This window comes from Neoarius graeffei, chromosome 15 (genome assembly GCF_027579695.1).
Source record: "Neoarius graeffei isolate fNeoGra1 chromosome 15, fNeoGra1.pri, whole genome shotgun sequence".
Taxonomy (NCBI): Eukaryota; Metazoa; Chordata; class Actinopteri; order Siluriformes; family Ariidae; genus Neoarius; species Neoarius graeffei.
The window spans coordinates 8,838,530-8,861,802 of NC_083583.1; the positions used below are offsets into that span (position 1 = coordinate 8,838,530).

At 41.5% G+C, this 23,273-nt stretch overlaps 1 protein-coding gene across 2 annotated transcripts in view; it reads right to left on the reverse strand.

Annotated features, from left to right (window-relative positions):
- The window catches only part of nfat5b (nuclear factor of activated T cells 5b), a 141,474-nt gene that overhangs the window by 23,111 nt on the left and 95,090 nt on the right, over nucleotides 1-23,273 (reverse strand). For both annotated transcript variants that reach the window (XM_060940829.1, XM_060940830.1), the window contains 6 exons: nucleotides 22,344-22,929; nucleotides 17,386-17,572; nucleotides 12,541-12,731; nucleotides 7,896-8,068; nucleotides 4,892-5,026; nucleotides 4,728-4,780 (listed from right to left, as the gene is read on the reverse strand). In XM_060940829.1, coding sequence (XP_060796812.1) covers nucleotides 4,728-4,780; nucleotides 4,892-5,026; nucleotides 7,896-8,068; nucleotides 12,541-12,731; nucleotides 17,386-17,572; nucleotides 22,344-22,929 — 1,325 coding nt within the window. The remainder of the gene's footprint in view (nucleotides 1-4,727; nucleotides 4,781-4,891; nucleotides 5,027-7,895; nucleotides 8,069-12,540; nucleotides 12,732-17,385; nucleotides 17,573-22,343; nucleotides 22,930-23,273) is intronic.

Consider the following 23,273-nt stretch of genomic DNA (forward strand, 5'->3'; position numbering starts at 1 on the left):
GAATTCGGCCAATAGTCGAACCTCGGATCCAGGAGGAACAATGCGTTTTTCGTTCTGGTCGTGGAACACTGGACCAGCTCTATACCCTTCATAGGGTGCTCGAGGGTTTATGGGAGTTTGCCCAACCAGTCCACATGTGCTTTGTGGATCTGGAGAAGGCATTCGACCGTGTCCCTTGTGGTATTCTGTGGGGGGTGCTTCAGGAGTATGGGGTTTGGGGCTCTTTGCTAAGGGCTGTCCGGTCCCTGTATGAACGGAGCAGGAGTCTGGTTCGCAGTCTTTCATTCAAAACTCACATTGATAACATCACCTGGATAGCTTTCTTTCATCTCAGAAATATTGCTAAGATAAGAAACTTAATGTCACTACACGACGCGGAAAAACTAGTTCATGCTTTCGTTACCTCTAGGTTGGATTATTGTAATGCCTTACTGTCTGGATGTTCCAATAAGTGCATAAACAAGCTCCAGTTAGTTCAAAATACAGCAGCAAGAGTCCTTACTAGAACTAGAAAATATGACCCCATCACCCCTGTCTTATCCACACTGCACTGGCTCCCAATCAAATTTCGTATTGATTATAAAATACTACTATTGACCTTTAAAGCACTGAATGGTCTCGCGCCACAGTACCTGAGTGAACTTCTGGTCCTTTATGACCCACCACATCTACTTAGATCAAAAAGGTGCCGGCTATCTGCTGGTACCTCATATAGTGAAGGCTACATCAGGGGACGGAGCCTTTTCTTACAAAGCCCCACAGTTATGGAACAGCCTTCCAAGTAGTGTTCGGGAATCAGACACAGTCTCAGCGTTTAAGTCCCGGCTGAAAATATATCTGTTTAGTCAAGCCTTGTGTTAATGGTGTTTATGAGGTAAAGGTGTAGATCTGGAGGATCCTCAGACAGTGTGTTTTGGTAAACTGGGATGTATGGATGCTGTCAGTCCCCACTCGCTTGCTCACTCGAGTTTGTTGACAGTGTAGTGGCTGCTGCTTTATGTCCCGGGGCTCCCTCATGCCTGTGTTACCTTCTGGCTCTCCCCTTTTAGTTATGCTGTCATAGTTAGTTGCCGGAGTCCCTGCTTGTACTCAGTGCAATATGTATACTGTTCCTACTCATTCAGGTGACCTTGGACATACCCAACAACCTGTGTTCCACCCCCACCCCAAAAAAAATCCGTCCCTCTGAGTTACATGTCGGTCCTGGGATCGAGACGCTGACTTCTTCTGCTCCTCGGACCTGCCTGATCCATCCTGGTGCCCTGTCTCTGGTTGGAGTCTCATCGCATCGCTCCTGTGGAGGACGGCCCCATGTGGACAGTTGAAAGTCACACCTGGAGGACGCTCTGGACTCTTACAGTAATGCTTTTATGGCTGAGGACTACAGTCGACTTGCTAACTTTAGGACTGCAGTTGTCATGAACAGTTTTGTACTCAAGTTTCCATCAGTGAAGAGTTTATAACATCAACGAAACTAACTTCATGTTAAAACTGTTAATATTATAGTCATCCTGTCTGTTGTTGCCCAAATGAGGATGGGTTCCCTTTTGAGTCTGGTTCCTCTCAAGGTTTCTTCCTCATGTCGTTTGAGGGAGTTTTTCCTTGCCACCGTCGCCACAGGCTTGCTCATTGGGGATAGATTAGGGATAAAATTAGCTCATATTTTAAGTTGTTGAAATTCTGTAAAGCTGCTTTGCGACAATGTTTATTGTTAAAAGCGCGATACAAATAAACTTGACTTGACAAGAGAAAAACAGACCAACGGACATCGAAAAACTGGAAAAGAGAGCAACAGCGGAAATATCGTCCAAGTTCTACTTGGAGGTGAGGAAAAGTGACGGAGACTTTTACAAGAGGACTTCACTTGTGGACTTCACTCAGCAAAGCCCTTTTGTTTTGAACAACTGCAATGTAACAATCAATTACGACCAAAAGTAACTGTGAACTTGAACTGTCTCCCTGGATAGAGCTTGGATACAAGTTGGGTTGTTGTTCAGGCTTTTTGGACTTGTACCATTTTTATTGTTAGAACTTTGACTTTGTACAGTACATTGGATTGACAGAACATTGAATTACATTCGATCAGAATCAGCATTCAATATTGGTAAGTTCCCCCTGTTAACTTTTTGTAAAATCCATAATTGTTCCATCGAATGTGTATGTATAATAATAATAATAATAATAATAAACATTGGCTGGCTTTTTTCATGGTCTATCAGATATATTCCATTCAGCTACTCATCTTCGACTTGTTCAATATCATGCTAGCTGAATGGAATATACCTGATAGACCACTCAGCGCCAGCCAATATTACTTAAATATTCAAGATATTGAAGATTTACTTTCTTTGTTTTAAATATTTAAAAATTCTACAACGAACTTTTTTTTTTTTTGTATATTTCCGATATTAATTGGAAAAAAAAAATCCCAGATTTTCAAAAAGTGGTCTCACATGTCAGGACCCCACAAATGTGAATGTCCACAGTCAATATGATTGATCAGAATGTTGCGAGTTTGAATCCCAGTCACGGTTGGCTCCTTGAGCATGGCTTGTAAATGTTCAATTGCTTGGATTGTATCCTGCCTTACTTCGAAGTCTTTCTACATAGAAGCGCTGGCTAAAATGAGTAAATGTGAATCTATGGTGAAATGTCCACCATGAGAAATGTCAGCCATTTTTATGCCACTATCTGCATAAGCCTGGTCAGTTTTCTTGGTTGCTTTTGATGCATGTGAGAGCATATGTGCCATTTTTGATCTTTACCTTAATACATCATATATTTGTCAAATAAATTGCGTCTTTTAACATTGTGATAAGATTCCTGTGTATCTCTCTCTCTCTCTCTCACACACACACACACACACACACACACACACACACACACACACACACACACACACGGTTTTCCCCAAAGCGTTTTAGCGTATCAGGCCCGATACGCTTGCTCTGCCTGCCAATACTCTTAGTCACTTTAGTTAAAATCTGATACGCTTAAATTTACACCGAGACATTAAATTTCCTACCCACAAGTAATTAGATACATAGGAGAGCGAATAACAGATCCATTTACATATTGATTGATATTTGCGTTAAACAAGCAGTTTTTCTTTTCCCAATGTGTGTGTTGATGTAAACAAACTGTAATCTGTTGGCTATGTCAAGATCACGTGTTCAAACCGTTCAATAAAAATATCGAAAGAAAACGTTAGCCATCCCGGAATTTTCAGATTCATCATAAGCGATCTCATTGGCTGCCGATGTTGGCCCCCACCAGACGGACAAAGCCGACTGATTTATTTGATAGACTATTCTGTTTAGATTGTGAACGAGGCTTCTCCTGCCTAAAGAGAATAAAGACTCCAGCGAGGAATAAGCTAGGAGAAGACTTGCAGGACAATTTGATCCACATCAGCATGGATGACAGCGAGACGGACTATGAGAGCGTTGCCCAACATTGGGCCAAGCAAAAGTCAAGGAGAATTAATCTGCTTTAAAGGAGTAGAAAACTTAATTGATTAGTTTGGGTTTGCAGAAAGATTATGTACTTATAAACACCCTCACGAAGTGAAGCTGTCCAAATGTGTCAAATATAGCATCATTTCAAATAATAATCATAAGCATTTTGGCAGTGTGATCCAAAATCACTGGGATCCATTTAACAAAAGACGGCTCTGGATTATTCTTTTGTTCAAGGCTCACAGTGACGTCACACTGCCAAATATGCTTATCGTTATTCTTCGAAATTATGCTACATTTGACACTTATAAACACATTCATGAAGAGAAGTTGTTAATAAGTAGTACATAATCTTTCTGCAAACTTAAATGTACGAGTTAAGTTTCCTTTTCCTTTAAATATGTTTTAATCTCAATCTAGTCCATTTAATAAAGTGCCAAACTTTAAACTTTATAATATGCAGTTGCCTTACTTTTCTTTGTGTATCTTAGTTATACATATATTAAGGTAATTGCATCAGAAACATTCTAAATCATTACAGTTATAGGAATACAGCAACTTATTTTAAGGTGGCAGGTCTTAGGTTCAGATCCCTTTGCGATCAACAGGAGGTCGTGATGATCGAGTCTCTTCATTGGATTGCATAAGATGGAGCAAAACCACTGGTCATATTTTCATGCGCATTTTTGTTACAACACGACTTGATCATAGATAATTAAGGGATCCCGTAGATTTTCAAATCTATCGTATACCTCAGTAATCTATAACAACACAGTTTAACTTGCATGTTGAACTTTCAAATGTGTGCATTAATACTATTTAGGTCAGAAATCATTGAAACACTGGTAAAATCTATCCTATAATCATGTATCGAAAACCTCTCAGAGACCCTGAAAATGCACCTGAGAGCATCTATTTTCAAAAAATTTTCCAGAGGGGCATGCCCCCGGACCCCCCTAGTTTTGCTTCGTGCCTTTCGTGCTCGCTTTCGCGCCGTTGGAACTCAATTGTCTGTGTATTATCATGCCAGAATTTAGGGCTTTAATTTTTTTCTGGGGCTTTCATTTTTTTCTGCATACATACATACACACATTTAAAAAGAGAGCTCAGGCATTGTAAAAACAGATGCCGTCTCTCACACCTTGAGTTTTTAATGCCATCGGATTTCACAAAAATGCAGTTTGTTTTTGAGTAACCAGGAGAGCAAACTGTGGCTAACATCAGGAATGTGATCATTGAAGACAATACCATCAACATGCTTTACTGTACCTGATGGAAAAGCTCCATGTCGATCTCAGCTTCTGCTCTCCAGGACTTTTCATCTATGAGGAAGACACAAACGCACACGTCAGACTGCATACACAAGCAGTCTAATAGGAAACATTTATGAATTTTGATTACGTGAGGAAAAAGGAGGAGCTGTAGCATCGCACCGGAGGTTTTCTCTTGAAAGATCACTTTGGTTCCCTTGAGAAAGTTCTTTCCGATGATAAACACCTCCTTGCCTCCTCGTACTGAGCAGCTGTGCAGACTCTTTTTCAGGATTTCAGGGATTCCAGCAGGTTGAGCTGGAGAAAGAAGACCATGTGACAGTAAGTACAAACATAAGCACACAATAATCTACGAAGAATGTTAGGAGATAGGGTTAAGCTTCTGCCCCAAGCCTATGATTCAATTAAAAAAAAAAAAAGTACTCGAATGGCCATACTTTTGAGATTGGCATTATTTTATTTAATTAGCTTCACCATCGATTCTAAAATTAATAAAATAATTAATACAAAAGTCTCTACAAGTTAAAAAAAGGGAAAAAAATAGATACATGTATGGCAGATTCTACCGTAACTGGATCCATTAACCACTTGCCCACAAAATAAGAAATTTTTCTTGTCCTTTTTTCAGTGAGGTAATATTTTCAAGATTGAAAATATGGTATTTGGTCTTCTAAAACAGCACGTCATTTAAAAATACACCGAGTATATCAATAAAAGATTTTTAAAGAATAAAGTTCTATTTCTTTGACATATCTGACAGACATAACTCCCATTTTAAAAATCACTTTCATTATTGAATTTCTGTCAGATGACCTGACGATAGACTCGGCCATTATGGATCTTTGGTAGTTATCGTGTGGAAGCAGGCTTTATCATTTTTGGGTGTCAACAGATAGAGTTGAAATAGATTAACAGCAAAAAAACTATTTCGTTCACGACGAGAAGCCCACAGTTATTTTTAAAAAATGCTATCGTCAGTCTGTCAGTCAAATGCACCTGACGATAGCAAAATTCAAGCCCTCACCACGCACATGTTGACTGATGCAAAGAGGAAATTCTACTGCGCATGATTTTTGTGACAGCAGACATTTACTTCCGGGCAAGGCTCGGAGTTCTGACAGCTAGATTTCAGCAAATAAATCAAGGTAAGATTTTCAGTCAGCTATCCTGACGATAGAAATTTTTGACGATAGAAACATTGAGAATATATTTGTGCATTCATATTTAAATTTTTCTGGAGGAAGACTATCGTAAGTTGAGATAAATCAGAGCCGCTTGCGACCCTTTCAGCCGACAGGCCATTTCAATGCGTTATTTCCCCGCGAAAGTGACACAGTCGTGTCTATCGTCACTGTTCTGACAATTATTGTTGATGTTTCAATTTTGAAAATAAATTTTATCTTTTTTATTTCAATATTTTGTTTTATTACTTGGTTCTAGTGATGAGGTATTTAATATTATTACTAAATTTGTCAGATTAATAATGTAAGAAACAGTTTTGTTGCTATTGTCATCTAGAGCGTCTGTCAGAATATGATGGTAGACGTTAGTTTGTCTGTCAGATTTTGATGATAGAAACCGATGTGTTTCTATTGTCATTTAGCATGTCTGTCATGTCAGGCTTTTATTAATTAGTTACCAGGACTACTGTCCTAAAATTTACTGTGAATGTCCAGGACCCCAAATGCTACTAGAAAAACTTAATAGAATGATCAAAATAATCAATTCAGCAATTTAAGGAGATGGGACTTAACTGGCCTCTGTTATGGTAGAATCTGCCATATGGCAGGGTAACCACAACAGTGTTAGCCAGTTACTGTGGGCCCAAGGCATATGTGATTTTTATATACACAAACAATTATTCCACAAAATTGAGTCGTACATGAGCTGATAGCCGACGAGGCGCGTAGCACCGAGTTGTCTATAAGCCATGTACAACAAGATTGAGTGGAATAACTTTTATTCTATCCACATTCATTGGATTTTGAGAAACACAGCATTTTTATTTTCTGCAAATTTGATAAATAAAAACTTTATACAAAACGTCCCACAAAATAATTTCCACTTAGAATGTAAACAAATCGGCGAAATGACAAGAACAATTGTGAAAAATGTGATAATAATAATAATAATAATAATAATAATAATTTTCTTTGTATTTTTTGGAGTTTTGTTTTTGAGTAGTGTTTTTCTCTACTCACGGTATATGAGCTGATTGCGTAGTACTAGAGTAGCCAATCAGAGCACGCGATTGCTCATATCCTGTGAATGTAGATAGAATAAATATATGGGTTCTAACTAGACCAATATACGAGGGTAAGTCAAAAAGTTCTAAAACAGATGTTATAATTTCAAAAGGAATTCAAAAAATTTCAAAAAAGGAATATAAAGAAGGAATTCTCTGATGGAAACATTGCTTGCAGAAGCATTTAGACTTAAATGGAGTATACGTAGAGAAATAGCTTTTGTTATTTTCATAAATAAAGTTTTTTTTTTTCCATCTGTCTTAGAACTTTTTGACTTACCCTCGTATCAGCGTAGTGGCACCAGCCATAACGGCCAGGATATTTGAAACACTGTTCTTTCTTTATTAATAAGAGTTCCTATATTATTATTTCCCCATGAGAGATCATGACTATTTTTTGTAAATCTTTTGGCTCAAAAACTAGGTGTCCAGGTTACACGCGTGACGCCAGATTTTCACGGTTTTCAATGTGGTCTCCTGCACAGCACAGTAGGAAAGTTATCTCCCCCTTATCATGGAAACAGCCACATACAGATTTTAAAAGTATGAGGGTTTTTGCAATCATAATTATTGAAAGTGGAAAAATAATAATTCAACATTTAAAAGAGCTAACATTGTCCATGTTTAAATTCAGTTCATCAGAAAGAATATTCCAAATTCATTTATTCTACATGTTTCAATAAACCTTAGGAATCCGCTACCAGGAGCACACGTTTCACAAAAGGTCCTACTGTATTATATTCAGTGTACATGCGTTTCTGGTAATAGGTTCATTAATGATTTACAGAATAATAAATTAGGCAGCGATTTTAAAATAACCCAAACTCATATCTTTAATTTTTTAAGCAATTTCAACGGTGGATCATCCCCCCCAGCCTATTAGCACCTAATGCATGCCTAGAATAACCCAGAGCTACTCACTGCACAGTATAGGAGAGGACGGTGCCTGTAGCGTGAGCACAGAGCCATCCGATCGAGGGATGTTCACCCGGAACACCAATCTGGCACGGGTGCTTTTCTTCTTGGATCCAGCTAACCCGATACGAGCCTCCACATCTGCATTCCTCAGTTTCAGGATGCCCACACAGTCCACGCTGTAAAATATACATCAGTTAATCAGGCCTTTATTTTTATTATTATTAAGACATTTCCTAATCATATATTCACCGAGTACCTGTTTACGCCGATATAGAATTTTTTTTTTTTTTAAATGGACTTTTACAATCACAGAGAAAATGATCTCTCAGTTACAGGCAAATGTTTGTAATATTTCTCATTATGACATTATATAAAACTAACATTGGGGTGGGTTTCCCAAAAGCCTTTTAACGCTAAGAGTGTCTTAACGAGGAGACAGAGCATTCATTGTGTTGCTTGCTCTACCATTTAACGATGATCTTTGTGCTACGATGCTTTTGGGAAACCTAGGCATGATTAGTAAGTATTTCTAGACATTTGTACTTATTTCAAGCTTAAAACTGCCAATTTTTTAATCTTAAATTTAAAGCATTTTTTTTTCTAGAATAAAGTTAAATCATCTGGCAATAAATCAGGATTAAAAAAAATCCTCAAGGCTTAATATTTTTATATTTGTTTATAATAATCTCATCCCAAGTAGGGATGGGAATTGCTAAGATTTTTACGATTCCGATTCGGTTCTTTATCGATTCTCATTTGAAAAAAGAGGAGAACAAACAGGTCGATTAGCATCAACTTTGTTTAGTTTAGGAGTAACACATTCACCAGTCCGAAGCGTGTCGAAAACGTGACATTCATTTAAAAGTATCGCATGCTGCGTGCGCAAATGTTTTTGCATATTACTCGTGTTCCCTCCCGACGATGTAATATCTACTTTGTAATGACTGCAGGTCGCCCGGTTGTCATCTTTCCTTGAAAAATGCAGCCAAATTTTTGAGCGTTTAAACCGCTTGGTTGCCATGTTTACTGCTTACTGCATGTCGCTATGCACGTTGCGTAACTTGCGTAATATACATGACGTTAGTCGTGCCCGCTGGAATCGATAAGGGAATCGTTAGCAAATCTGGCAAACGATTCCATGGAATTGAAACACTGGGAACCGGTTCTCAACAAGAACCGGTTTTCGATTCCCATTCCTAATCCCAAGAAATATTCACCATATTTACACACAGTACTCTGCAAACGTCTTAGGCACATGTAAATAATGAAATGAAATGTTTTAACATTTAAAAAACAAACAAACAAAAAACTATAAAACAGCAGTAAGCCATAATAAAATCAATACAACAGTCAATATTTGGTGTGAGACGACCCTTTGCTTTAAAAAATAAATAAATAAATAAATAATCTCAGCTCATCTTCATCCGCTTATCCGGAGCCAGGTCGCAGAGGCAGCAGTCTGAGCATGGAAGCCCAAACTTCCCTCTCCCCAGACACCTCGGCCAGCTCCCCGGGAATAACACCGAGGCGTTCCCAAGCCAGCCGAGAGACATGGTCCCTCCAGCGTGTCCTGGGTCTTCCCCGGGGCCTCCTCTCAGGGGGACATGCCTGGAACACCTCCCCAGGGAGGTATCCAGGAGGCATCTGAAAGAGATGCCGGAGCCACCTCAGCTGATTCCTCACGATGTAGAGGAGCAGCGGCTCTACTCCGAGCTCCTTCCGAGTGATAGGGTGAGAAGCACAATCTCTAAGGGAACGCCCAGCCACCCTGCGAAGGAAACTCATTTTGGTCGCTTGTATCTGCGATCTTGTTCTTTCGGTCATTACCCAAAGCTCATGACCATAGGTGAGAGTCGGAATGTACCGGTAGATCGACCGGTAAATCGAGAGCTTCGCCTTTGCGGATGACGTTGTCCTGTTGGCTTCTTCAAACCGGGACCTTCAGCATGCACTGGGGTGGTTTGCAGTCGAGTGTGAAGCGGCTGGGATGAGAATCAGCACCTCCAAGTCCGAGGCCATGGTTCTCGACCGGAAAAGGGTGGCTTGCCCTCTCCAGGTTGGTGGAGAAGTCCTGCCTCAAGTGGAGGAGTTTAAGTATCTCGGGATCTTGTTCACGAGTGAGGGAAGGATGGAGCGTGAGCTCGACAGGCGGATCGGTGCAGCCTCCGCAGTGATGCGGTCGCTTTACTGGTCCGTCGTGGTGAAGAAGGAGCTGAGCCAAAGGCGAAGCTCTCTAATAATAATAATAAAAAAAAAAATAGTAGTCTGAGGTCCAGTGAGTGCAGTTTTATGCGGAAATGAGCTGCAGGTTTTACTGAGCATCTTCCAGAACCAGCCCCAGTTCTTCTGGACAATTTGACTGTCACACTCGCTTCTTCATTTTGCCCCAAAACCCAGCAGCCTTCATTATGTTTTCTTTTTTAATCTGAAAAGTGCTCTCTTATGGAATATGCTGCTCGGATACAAACTTTTTTTTCTGTAACATTTAATTTTGTGCTGGAACGTTTGTAACTCTAAAATGTTTTTGGAATGTTTTGACTCAATCTAGAAATCATAAAATAGAAAGCTATAAACAAAGTTTGTATGAAAAAAAACAACAAAAAACACAAATAGGGTGCTGAAGACTTTTGCACAGTACTGTTGTGGCAGCGGGGGCGTGGCCAAGCAGCAGTCTGTGAATGGAGGGCGGGGTCGGGGAAGGTAAGTGGCTAAGTCATTCCACCTGCTGTCAATTAACGTGTGTGTGTTTGTTCCAGGGACGGAGCATAAAAGGAGAGAGAGAGCGGAGAAAGGGAGCTCTCTCTCCCCAACCACAATGCATGTGTGAGTGAGTGATGAAAGAAAGCTGAAAAGCCAGAATAAAAAGTATTTGTGTAAAACATCAACTCTCGCCTGCCGTGCTTCTGTGCTCCCAGGTTTCGGCACCACTGTAACACTTCCTGATGTGGGTGGAGCACAGAAGCACGGCAGGCGAGAGTTGATGTTTTACACAAATACTTTTCATTCTGGCTTTTCAGCTTTCTTTCATCACTCACTCACACATGCATTGTGGTTGGGGAGAGAGAGCTCCCTTTCTCCGCTCTCTCTCTCCTTTTATGCTCCGTCCCTGGAACAAACACACACACGTTAATTGACAGCAGGTAGAATGACCTAGCCACTTACCTTCCCCGACCCCGCCCTCCATTCACAGACTGCTGCTTGGCCACGCCCCCCGCTGCCACAACTGTATATATGAAATATATAAAGCTAGACTGCCTTTCAGATTTTTCAAGTGTAGGTCATAAAAAGAATTTTCCCCGACACCCAATTATTTTTGTTTAGTGGACCGAAAGCTACTGAATTTGAATCACAGACTCCCAATTTTATTATTATTATTTTTTTAAATACAACAATTAATGAATTTATCTCCACGTGGCCCTAAATTCTCCGCTATTTTTTCCTGCTTCACCATGACCCAATTCAAGATACCACGTCATGCATCACACGGTGGGCTTTCCCTGTTCACACAAGGCATTGTGGGATACAAATTTGAAACAGGAAAGAAAAATGGAGGACGCGAGTGTGCGAATGAAACGTGAAAGACCGACTACAGTAACGGAAAGCGAGAAGAAAAGACGTTATGTTATATACGAAGGAAAGGAAACGCAGGACCAAACTAATAAATATCGGCGCTCAGCGAGCACCTCGATGTGATCAGCTGTTCGTTTAGCGACAGAATGATGGAACCGTCAGTGCACGCTCAAAGGGAAACCTGTAGATGGCAGTAATGCAACACTGTGGATATCAGCTGCCTTAAAACTCAAAAGAAGGTGGTAAACCTGTGCATGCAACACGCTCTGTCCAAAATCGCTCCCTACTCACTATAAATATAGTCAGGACGCCATTTTGTAGCGCTGTCCGAAACGATAGTGAGGATTATTACACCCTGTACAGTGCGCTCATAGTATCCCACAATGCATCATGAAAAGTAGTGTACAATGATGGTCACTAACAAAGCAATATATCCCATCATGCATTGCGGTCACGCTGAAAAATGAAAAGTCTCAAATTTGATTTAATAAAAGGCAGCAGCAAAGAAGAAAGTATTCAGCCTTGATTTAAAAGGAATGAAAGATGCAGGGACTTTGTATTGATTAATGTGGGAAGTACGCTCAGTATAATATGGATTTATCACAAAAATACATGCATGTATTTATTATTTTGAAAACCCACCAGCCGACTGTTCTCGCACGTTTTAATTGTGCGACAGTAATGACGTAAATAACAGCGCGACGGACTAGTGTCTGAAAGCGTTTTTTCATTTTACCAATGAGCTCACTATATAGTCCTCTATATAGTAATTCCCTGTATAGAGAGTAGTGAACGAGTGAGCGATTTTGGACGCCGGGACGGACTTCCTCTGTCTGCTTGAAGCGAACGATTTCATGTGCATTATTTGCTCGGGAATCCCCTCAAATGAAACAAGTTCCCAGCCACAGAATGTTTTTTTTTTAAAAGATATTACAGAAATAAACATATATGACCAAAATTCAGAGAGAACTAAATTTCACAGATTTTATGAAATCAAAAGGCAGTCTAGCTTTAAAGTATCCTTTTTTTTTTTTGGCGTGTACACCGAATGCTTTAAACACGAATTAAAAATACTCACGCAAGTGTCATGTTATTGCTTGGGTCCAGAGACACTTCGATGACCGTAGTGCCCTCGATATCTACTTCTCTACAGGCGGTAGTGTTTCGACCGGTTACTCGACAGGCCTGGTAGAATCCATGAGGCTTCACACGGCCTGCGTCATTACTCACAAACACCTGCAGGATGACGGGCTCCTTCACACCCTCGAGCTGGGGAGATTAGTTAAAAGAACAGCAGCTGATGAATATAAATACATCAACTGACCAAACTAATGACTACATTTTAGTTAAACAGAGAAGGTCATCACTAGGCAAAGTGAGGCAAAACTGAGGCCTGGGATGGAAGATTAGCAAACGCGCGACGTCTGTAATCCATCAGTGGGAAGATTGGACACAATAAGTACTGTTGATTATACACGTGTGAACAAACAGTGAGAGTTATTCATAAAGTCGGGGAGATTCAGGATAGAATCCGGTGGAGTCTTCAGTTAACCTTCCATACACACCTTTTGTGTGTGTATATAAACTATGCATACACAAGCTTCAAAAGTTTTTTTTTCTTGCATGTAAAAATGCGTGCGGCTTTAGAACTGCTCCTACCCATGCACAGGAAGTGTGCAAAAAAACCCAAACAAAAAAACTCCACCGCTGATAACAGATCAGTGTTAAAAACGTTCATATTTGAAGAAAAGGTAACTCCTTTCATGTCCCAACCCGAACCCTTTGGTCCTCTACAGCTGGTTTGTCCCAATAATCCCCCAAAACAAAACTGCAGAAGCAGCTGGCGAGGCAGACTCAGTAAATATCTTTAAACGTCAGCTAAAAACCTTCCTTTTTAAATTTAGCACACAGCTAGTTGTTTCTATACAATTTTATCTTTTTTTTCCCCCCTCCTTCCATTTTGTCAGTGTTGTCTTACAGTAATATTTCTCAATCATCAGCTGTCAGGTTATAGTCCTATGAAAATCCATGACCTTCAGTTTGACATTTCAAAGTCATTCAAGGTCAATGTGGCAACTGAAAGCCTATATGGGACTTCTTATATGTTGGTAAACATCTGGCTATCATGAACCATTTTAAAGTTATAGCCCTTTGAAAACCCATGACCTTGACCTTTCAAGGTCACTCGAGGTCAAAGATCATGGTGCCAAGTGAAAGCCCATATGGCACTTCCTATAAGTTGATAAGGGTAAATCTCTGTCTACAATCAACCATTTTCAAGTTACAGCCCTCTGAAAAACCGTGACCTTGAGTCTGACCTTTCAAGCTCACTCAAGGTCAAAGATCATGGTGCCAAATGAAAGGCCATATGGGAGTTCCTACATGCTCATAATAGTAAACATCTGTCTATCGGCAACCATTTTTGAGTTACAATGGAAAATGTGTTATTTTGACCGAAAGGTTGACCTTTCCGGTGACCTTAACCTTCACCTTGACCCGAATACCCCCAAATTGCCCACCTACCCTGAAAATCTTAAGTCAATCGGTGCAACCGTCTAGATGCTAGATTGTTAACAGACATACACAAACAAACAAACAAACCGCACTGATTACAATACCTTGCCCTGCTTACTCCATCGTGGGTGAGGTAATGAAGTTATGGACTAATTAAGCCTTAATGAGCAGTTCAACAAAAATCACTTTTTCTCGGTCAATTCCTCGCCATTTTGGATTATTTCTGGCAAATAGGTCGGTAGTCCTCGGGTGGATATCGCTTCTACATACAGTGGTGCTTGAAAGTTTGTGAACCCTTTAGAATTTTCTATATTTCTGCATAAATATGACCTAAAACATCATCAGATTTTTACACAAGTCCTAAAAGTAGATAAAGAGAACCCAGTTAAACAAATGAGACAAAAATATTATACTTGGTCATTTATTTATTGAGGAAAATGATCCAATATTACATATTTGTGAGTGGCAAAAGTATGTGAACCTTTGCTTTCAGTATCTGGTGTGACCCCTTTGTGCAGCAATAACTGCAACTAAACGTTTGCAGTAACTGTTGATCAGTCCTGCACACCGGCTTGGAGGAATTTTAGCCCGTTCCTCCGTACAGAACAGCTTCAGCTCTGGGGTGTTGGTGGGTTTCCTCACATGAACTGCTCGCTTCAGGTCCTTCCACAGCATTTCGATTGGATTAAGGTCAGGACTTTGACTTGGCCGTTCCAAAACATTAACCTTATTCTTCTTTAACCATTCTTTGGTAGAACGACTTGTGTGCTTAGGGTCGTTGTCTTGCTGCATGACCCACTTTCTCTTGAGATTCAGTTCATGGACAGATGTCCTGACATTTTCCTTTAGAATTCGCTGGTATAATTTAGAATTCATTGTTCCATCAATGATGGCAAGCCGTCCTGGCCCAGATGCAGCAAAACAGGCCCAAACCATGACCACCACCATGTTTCACAGATGGGATAAGGTTCTTATGCTGGAATGCAGTGTTTTTTTCTCCAAACATAACGCTCCTCATTTAAACCAAAAAGTTCTATTTTGGTCTCATCTGTCCACAAAACATTTTTCCAATAGCCTTCTGGCTTGTCCACGTGATCTTTAGCAAACTGCAGATGAGCAGCAATGTTCTTTTTGGAGAGCAGTGGCTTTCTCCTTGCAACCCTGCCATGCACACCATTGTTGTTCAGTGTTCTCCTGATGGTGGACTCATGAACATTAACATTAGCCAATGTGAGAGAGGCCTTCAGTTGCTTAGAAGTTACCCTGGGGTCCTCTGTGACCTCGCAGACTATTACACGCCTTGCTCTTGGAGTGATCTTTGTTGGTTGACCACTCCTGGGGAGGGTAACAATGGTCTTGAATTTCCTCCATTTGTACACAATCTGTCTGACTGTGGATTCGTGGAGTCCAAACTCTTTAGAGATGGTTTTGTAACCTTTTCCTGCCTGAAGAGCATCAACAACGCTTTTTCTGAGGTCCTCAGAAATCTCCTTTGTTCATGCCATGATGCACTTCCACAAACACATGTTGTGAAGATCAGACTTTGATAGATCCCTGTTCTTTAAATAAAACAGGGCGCCCACTCGCACCTGATTGTCATCCCATTGATTGAAAACACCTGACTCTAATTTCACTTTCAAATTAACTGCTAATCCTAGAGGTTCACATACTTTTGCCACTCACAGATATGTAATATTGGATCATTTTCCTCAATAAATAAATGACCAAGTATAATATTTTTGTCTCATTTGTTTAACTGGGTTCTCTTTATCTACTTTTAGGACTTGTATGAAAATCTGATGATGTTTTAGATCATATTTCATCTCATTATCTCTAGCTGCTTTATCCTGTTCTACAGGGTCGCAGGCGAGCTGGAGCCTATCCCAGCTGACTACGGGCGAAAGGCGGGGTACACCCTGGACAAGTCGCCAGGTCATCACAGGGCCGACACATAGACACAGACAACCATTCACACTCACGGTCAATTTAGAGTCGCCAGTTAACCTAACCTGCATGTCTTTGGACTGTGGGGGAAACCGGAGCACCCGGAGGAAACCCACGCGGACACGGGGAGAACATGCAAACTCCGCACAGAAAGGCCCTCGCCGGCCACGGGGCTCGAACCCGGACCTTCTTGCTGTGAGGTGACAGCGCTAACCACTACATCACCGTGCCGCCCTAGATCATATTTATGCAGAAATATAGAAAATTCTAAAGGGTTCACAAACTTTCAAGCACCACTGTATAATGTATATATCTTGCAACATTTATTGTGCAAGGTGGCTCACTTTAGATCGTTCCTTCTGGACTAGACGGGGCCGGAGTGAGCTACGACGGCCTCGTTATTATTTTCTCCCTAATTGTAGTCTGTGGTTGGTAGAAGAGAGCAACTGGACTTGCTTGAAAAGTCTTGAAGACGTTTCGCCTCTCGTCCGAAAGGCATCCTCAGTTCTGTCTGTCTAATAGGGAGTATCAAGTATTTATCCTCTCATGGATCATAATAGTTGTGATCAAATCATTATGATCCATGAGAGGATAAATACTTGATACTCCCTATTAGACAGACAGAACTGAGGATGCCTTTCGGACGAGAGGCGAAACGTCTTCAAGACTTTTCAAGCAAGTCCAGTTGCTCTCTTCTACCAACCACAGATTACTATGTACCTGGATGACTGAGTATCTTCACAGATATGTCCCTAATTGTAGCTTTGTCGCCTTCTTTTTTCCTTAATCGAGCAACACCGATGAAGTGGTGCATCATTTCTCCTGGCTGCAATTCTTTTTTCATTCATCTCTATAAATCATTCTAACGACAGCATTTGTCTCTTGGCTTACTCTTCTTTTTCTCAGACAAAACTAGTGTTTTCACCGATATCTACATGTTACACCAGCAGAAGTCTCCATCACCGCAACTGAGTTATTGTGTAAATGAAAGAGCCGTTATTTCACTAGATGGAAAAATAGAGGAAACTCGGCTCCTGACAAAACGTGGTCATGATGTAATTCATGTTCAAATGGTTGATGCTGTAACCATGTCTCTTTTGAACAGAGCTAACGTAGGAGTTTGACAGCAACGGTATTGGTTTTTTTTCTTCGTAAATACATCTTTTGCCAGGATTATAACTACTGATCTTTGTTTTGGGTAATAAACTCTGCACTTAGAGTCCATGACTGCTGTGTAACACATTATAATTTCCACCTCACTGTCGGAAAAGTTCATCTTCTTGGACCTTTTTACATGTTAAACAATCTTGGGACACTTTTTTTTTTTATGTAACTCTTCCTGGTATTGCACACACACACACACTGCAATGTACAGGATTTTGTCTTAATAAATACAATTTCTAGATTTGATCAAATGAGTCCCCAGAAGGGCCCCGATTACACAAAAATGTTTAACGTGCCCCACCTTGACAGTAGGGAAGCCTTGCTGGGTGCGGTCTTTTACAGAACCCCGGCTGCCCTCAGTCAAATACCGGGCTCTGTGCTGACTCTCGGGCTGGACGAGGATCTTCAGCTCCTTTCCTTCGCTTTTCAGTGGGTACTGGGCACACAATATCCCACCTTTATGACCGGATGCCTGGTTTCCATCAGGACTAGACAGCACAGAGAACGTCATTATAGTTAGTGAGTAGCTTCAGGGTCATAACTATCCAGTTACACATGCTGAAGGGAGCTGGCAACACGAAACAAGGTTAAAATTACACTCTGGGATGGTGTAGTAGAGCTAATAAACACCATGAAGATCTAAACATAACATCACGGCAAGTTATGCCGAGAGTGCGTTTTTATTTATTCACAGAGGAGCAGCGTCAGGCACGAGCGTCAAGCTTGAAATCTGAAAAACCTAAGAGTCTACTGAACGGAGATCGGATTCGGAAGTATTCATTCATTATCACTTATTTGTAAAAATGGAAAAAAAAAAAAAAACAAACAGATCAGATAAGGAAGAAAGAGAAGCATAGTGTTGCATGAAGTTCTTTAATTAAGATGCAATACATGATCAGTGAGGGAAAGATTGATCAAAGCAGTGAGATATTCACAAATTGACTCGATAAACTGCAGAACAATCACAATCTTGTGACTCAGCTCTTTACAAAAAACACAAAACGAGATTCAGACTGAATGATCATTGTTTTCATTGCAATGCCTTAATCATCCATCTGCGGGGGGGGGAAAGGGAGACATTTTTGGGCTATGACTGAACGTTTGTTGTTACTGGGAAAAAAACAAACCAAAACAAACGGCCACATTCCCTCTGGTTGATGAGAACAGAAATCTTTTAGCCAGAACACTGACTGCACTACGTACATAAAATGGCAGCTCAGAAACAAAGTTGGAAAATAATTCAGCTGATATGATAATAAATCGATGATATAAAGATTAACCAGTCTACGCTCCACATCCGTCATCTTTCACACACCTTTCTGGCCGCAACCTTCAGGATCTCGAATATTGCAATCTAATAATCTCTTTCCATGAAAGCGCATTTCTGTGTACCAGTTTTCTGCTGGAAAACATTTGATATGATGTAGGTTTCCCCTAGAAAAACTGGAAAGAGCAGCTCCCCCCCCAACAGCAGTGAGGTGCAAAGAGCATGCTGCCTAGAAGCTGGGGGGGGGTCCAGGGGTATGCTCCCTCGGAAAATTTTGAAACCCAAGGGTTCGTTTTCATGGCTTCTGGTGACATCTAGAGCTGATTTTTACCAGTTCACCATGTTGAGGGGGGAAAAGGCTATATTTTACTTATAATTTTACTGAATTCCCACCCTAAAAACAGAAAAAGTCAATACAATAGACCCCTTTGCAGTAAACGTCATTCATACGTAAGAGGAAATTGCGCGCGCAGCCTGGACCCAAAAAAGACTCAGCGACGGTAGAGACGAGAAGAAATATTTGGAAGAAATGCCTAGTTGTTGTGTTGTCGGGTGTCAGAATCGTAGCAGTAATGGGGTTAAAATGTACAGAATTCCAGCAGGATCTCACCCATTCCAAAAAAAAAAATTGCCGACGTCTATGGCTACAAGCCATCAAACGTGTAGACTGGGATGAAAGCACCATCAAAAATGCGCGGGTTTGCAGCGCCCACTTCATCACAGGTAAGATCAGGCTATTTATTAAATCTTTCTTTTTTATTCTTTCTAGTCTTCGTTTATTGACGTAGCAAAATACTTTGGTAACGTTTGTCTGATTAGCTGGGTCATAGTTACACAATGTAATGAATATTGTTAGCATGTTAACTTAGCTTTGCATGCAATTGTGTTTGTCGGAGAAGTCGCGCTTGACTCATGCAGTCCAGATTTTGTGCCGTCGTTATTTGTGTATGCCGAAAATCACAATTTTAAACCAAGGATGGAAAGGTAAAATTGTGTGCCCTCACTCTAAATGCCAGCTTACGTTGACTGCTCTAACCTAGCTCCCGCCCCGTTCAGTTTCATTTCTGCTCTCTGCCTCTCGCTTTTTACGCAGCTCTGATTTCTCTTAGCTGCACTCTTTACACTATCATTCCTTTCATGCCATTACCTCCTGCAAATTGCTGTTTAGTGTTGGTATTTGCTGTTGTAGCTAAAGCCACATTGCCATCGCATCACTGGCATAATTTGATTAAAACAAAATGAATATGAATGTCCCATTGTTAATCAAGTTGTAGTCTCGCTGTAACCAGAATGTTGATGGCAGGCTACTTTTGTAAATAGGTTGGGTTTTTTTTTTTGAGTTTGACATTTTTTGTAAATAGTATGACTGCCCTCAGGTATCAGAGGAAAACTTACTAACATCGTCCGTCCACTCTTTAATTAAATACGGATCCGGTAGGCGATGTCCACTTGTTAGAGTTAACTTATTTATGTAGCATTCTCGATCTTGTAACGACAATTGTTTGGCATAATCTGACAGCTCATAATGCCGGTCTACGGGCAGCGCCACTGTTTGAGTTCAGGCTGCGCGCGCATCCTGGCAACGGTCGGTTTGTTTACAAACATGCGAAGGGGTCTATACCCACTTGGATCCCACAAGCAGTGTCCTGTTCCAAAGGAGACTGCAGTTTATTTCGCATCAGACAAAGTGAATGGTGATGCAACATGGCACAAGTTGTTAAATACTGATCATTAAATTTTGGCGGTCGTGCGGATGACTAAGGCCGAATCCCATTTCACCCCTTGGACCAACCCCTTGGCCCTTCCCCTCCATTTTGCGCATTCACGTGAAGGGGTAGGGGTATCCCAATCCCAGTTAACGCGGAGGGGTAGGGGAAGGGGTAGGGCTTCTGTACCCCTCCAAACGGAGATTTTCCTGGAGCTGACTCCGAACGAAGGGGTTTGAGTGATTTCCCACAATGCCATGCGGATTTCAGCGAGATTTCATGCGGATTTCAGAAAGATGGCGGTTCCCGCGGCGAAAGATTGTCATAAATGTATTTTCTCCATTATTTACGTGTTTTAAGTTGTTATCCAGAGGAAACACGCCGCTTGATTCGCTTTCGAGCTGAGAATGAGCAGCGATTTCTGAAATCCAAGCTGCTGCTAAAAAGCTTTGGGAGTGAGTATTGTTTTCGGTTGCTTGACTGCGTACATTTTGTTCTGTTATTCTCGCTTTTATTGTTTACATGAGTGTTCTGACACCTCATTCTGTCGGATGTGGTGCACGAAGCGCCAAAGATATCCCATTCAGTGGTGTTAGTTAACAAATCACACCCTGCCAGCAGAGATTTCTGGTTCTGCCTCTGGCTCTGACTGTAGCGGCTGGTCGCAGCCAATGACGCATTTGGTCGCGTTTTGCTAACGTAAACGCTGACGGAGGTACGCGATGACGTATGCGATCGTTGAAGGGCTATCCCAATACGTAAGGGTTGAATTTCAAGCCCTATCCCTTGTAGCTCAGTTTCAAGGGGAAGGGCCAAGGGGAAGGGGGAGGGGAAGGGGGAGGGGTAGAAATTAGAATTGGGATTGGGCCTAAATACTCTCACTGTCGGACTCGAGCTGGTCAGGAACATGCAGCGAACCAGCCGTCGCGGTCTCGCAGCAATGGTCTGCTGCTGTTGCCGGGTTGTTTTCCGCAGTTTTCTTTGTGAAAAACTCCGTAATTAAGCTGCAACCCGTCGGTGTTTTGCTCACTCGTACCAGGCTTGAAGGCTCTGCCATTTTTGCACAAGTTACCGATGAATATTAATTGCTCATCGCTCGTCCAATCGACGCGGGATACCGTGCACACTCAGCCAATCAGCCCTTCTCTGACCATCAGCTGTGAACTTGGGTCAAGTTCAGGGCCATAGGTTCGCATGGACTGTATTGACTACCTGCTCAAAGGTTACAAAACACATGCATGTTGATTCTAGCTTTATACTGTCGGCCTAAATTATAAGCGTCGCAGCGGTGGTTTCATGGGTAGCGGCATATCGCGAAGCATATCGGTCAACAAATTAAACGTAGCGGGGCCGCTACGCTAGGATGCTTTAGGGATGCGATATTACGATATATCGCATCAGAATCATGGGTTTGTCAACACTAATGACACAGACTTGCACTTTTTTTCAGAATCACAAACAGCCGAGTAGATATTAAAACCTATCTATTAAAATCTAATCTTTAAATATATGCGTTCTGCTTTAAATATGGCAATAAAACTTTCCCAGCACCCTGTTAGCAGGGTCCACTGCTTTTTCCAGGTCATCATGAATATCCTTCGGTGACCTGGCCGTCTAGACGGTTTATGATCACGTACATATTTTCCAGAACGCAGTCGAACCGCCAAACTTTTCGTTCTGGAAAAATTATGATGAACGTTTCTGATTCAGTGTTTTCAAAATTCGCACTCATGTTTTGGCTTAGGAGTCTTGGATGAATGAGTAAACGGTGTGCTTATCAAACATCTCCATGGCTTCTGACCTCAGACCTCAAATTGTCCATCACATGATCTCGCAAAAGCCAGACCCCTAGCTTTTGCAAGGGAGTGATATGTTTGGTGACAAAACACGGCCTAGCCCTGCGCATTACAGCGAAAGAGGACATTTGACTGACATTGAAACCGAATGCCACAGAAACTCCCCTGGAGCATGCTGGCAAACAGGCTGGATTATTTTGTTTACCTCCCATGAACTGTTTAAAACAAAACTCAAAACTCTTGAATAATATTAAAAAAAAAAAAAAAAAAAAAAAAAAGTGGATGCTGGGAACCTTTTTTTTTTTTTTTACATCACAGCGCTCTGAAAAGCTCTCCAAAACTTTTCCATCAGAAAGCGGTGCAAGGACTTGCATATTCATGGAAAGAGACAAGAGATCAGATGGCAATGTTGATGATCCTGAAGCTTGGGGCCAGAAAGGTGTGCCAAACATGAAGGCTATGGAGCGCTGACTGGAAATCACTTGCTCACCTTGCTTTGCCACTGGCCTTGTTTTCCGAGCTAAATTTGGAGAGCACAAAGTGTGGACCTTTAGCACTGTCTGCGTCAAACACATCCATGCTGGCCTCTTCAGCAGGCACCGGCTTCGGTCCAGGCTTCTGACGTGGCGTTCGTTTGCGGGCCTTGCGTGGAACCTCCGTGTTGTCGTTGTAAGAACTGAAGCTCATCATGCTGAAGTTGGAGAGTGAGTTTTCCATCCAGATGCTGTTGCTCTGCTCCGAATCCACATCGTCCTGGCATCCCGACATGTGACTGTTGTCAAACAGGTCCTCCGGCGGGGGCGAGATGTTCAGCACCGGTCGTTTAGGAGGTGTCATCTGATGGTGGTGCTGATGCTGAGAGCCTCCTCCTCCTCCTCCTCCTCCCTTATCTCCACAACTCCTGATTAGTTTAGGTTCCGTGGAGAGCACATCAGCCTTCCTACGGCTACTCGCGTCTCCTGGAGTGCCCGCATCCTGCTCTGTGCCCAACGAGGAGTGCACAGTGAAGCTGGAAGAGGTGGAAAAAGCACTGCTGGCACTTCCCTTGGTCACAGCAGAGGTGTTGGAGGAGGCATCTGCAGTGTGTACAATTAGACAGTGAATAAAGGGTTCTCTCCTAGTTTGGCTACCAGTCCCAGCTAAGCAGCGAAATTCCCACACAACTGCTTGCGTTTGTGGTTTGGATATCCAATCACAATTTTTTTTTTTACTTAAAATATATTTTCAGGTTTTTTTTTTTTTTTAAATGTAATGTATCAGTGTGTGTAAGGATTGTCAAATGACCATAAACTCCTAAAAACAGTGTTGGGGAAAAGAAGAAAACAAAGACTGTGAGCTAACATTATGAAGCAAGCTCCTCTGAAATGCAACCTACATTTTGGCATTCATTCTAAAGCTGGCACACGTATAATAAAAACAA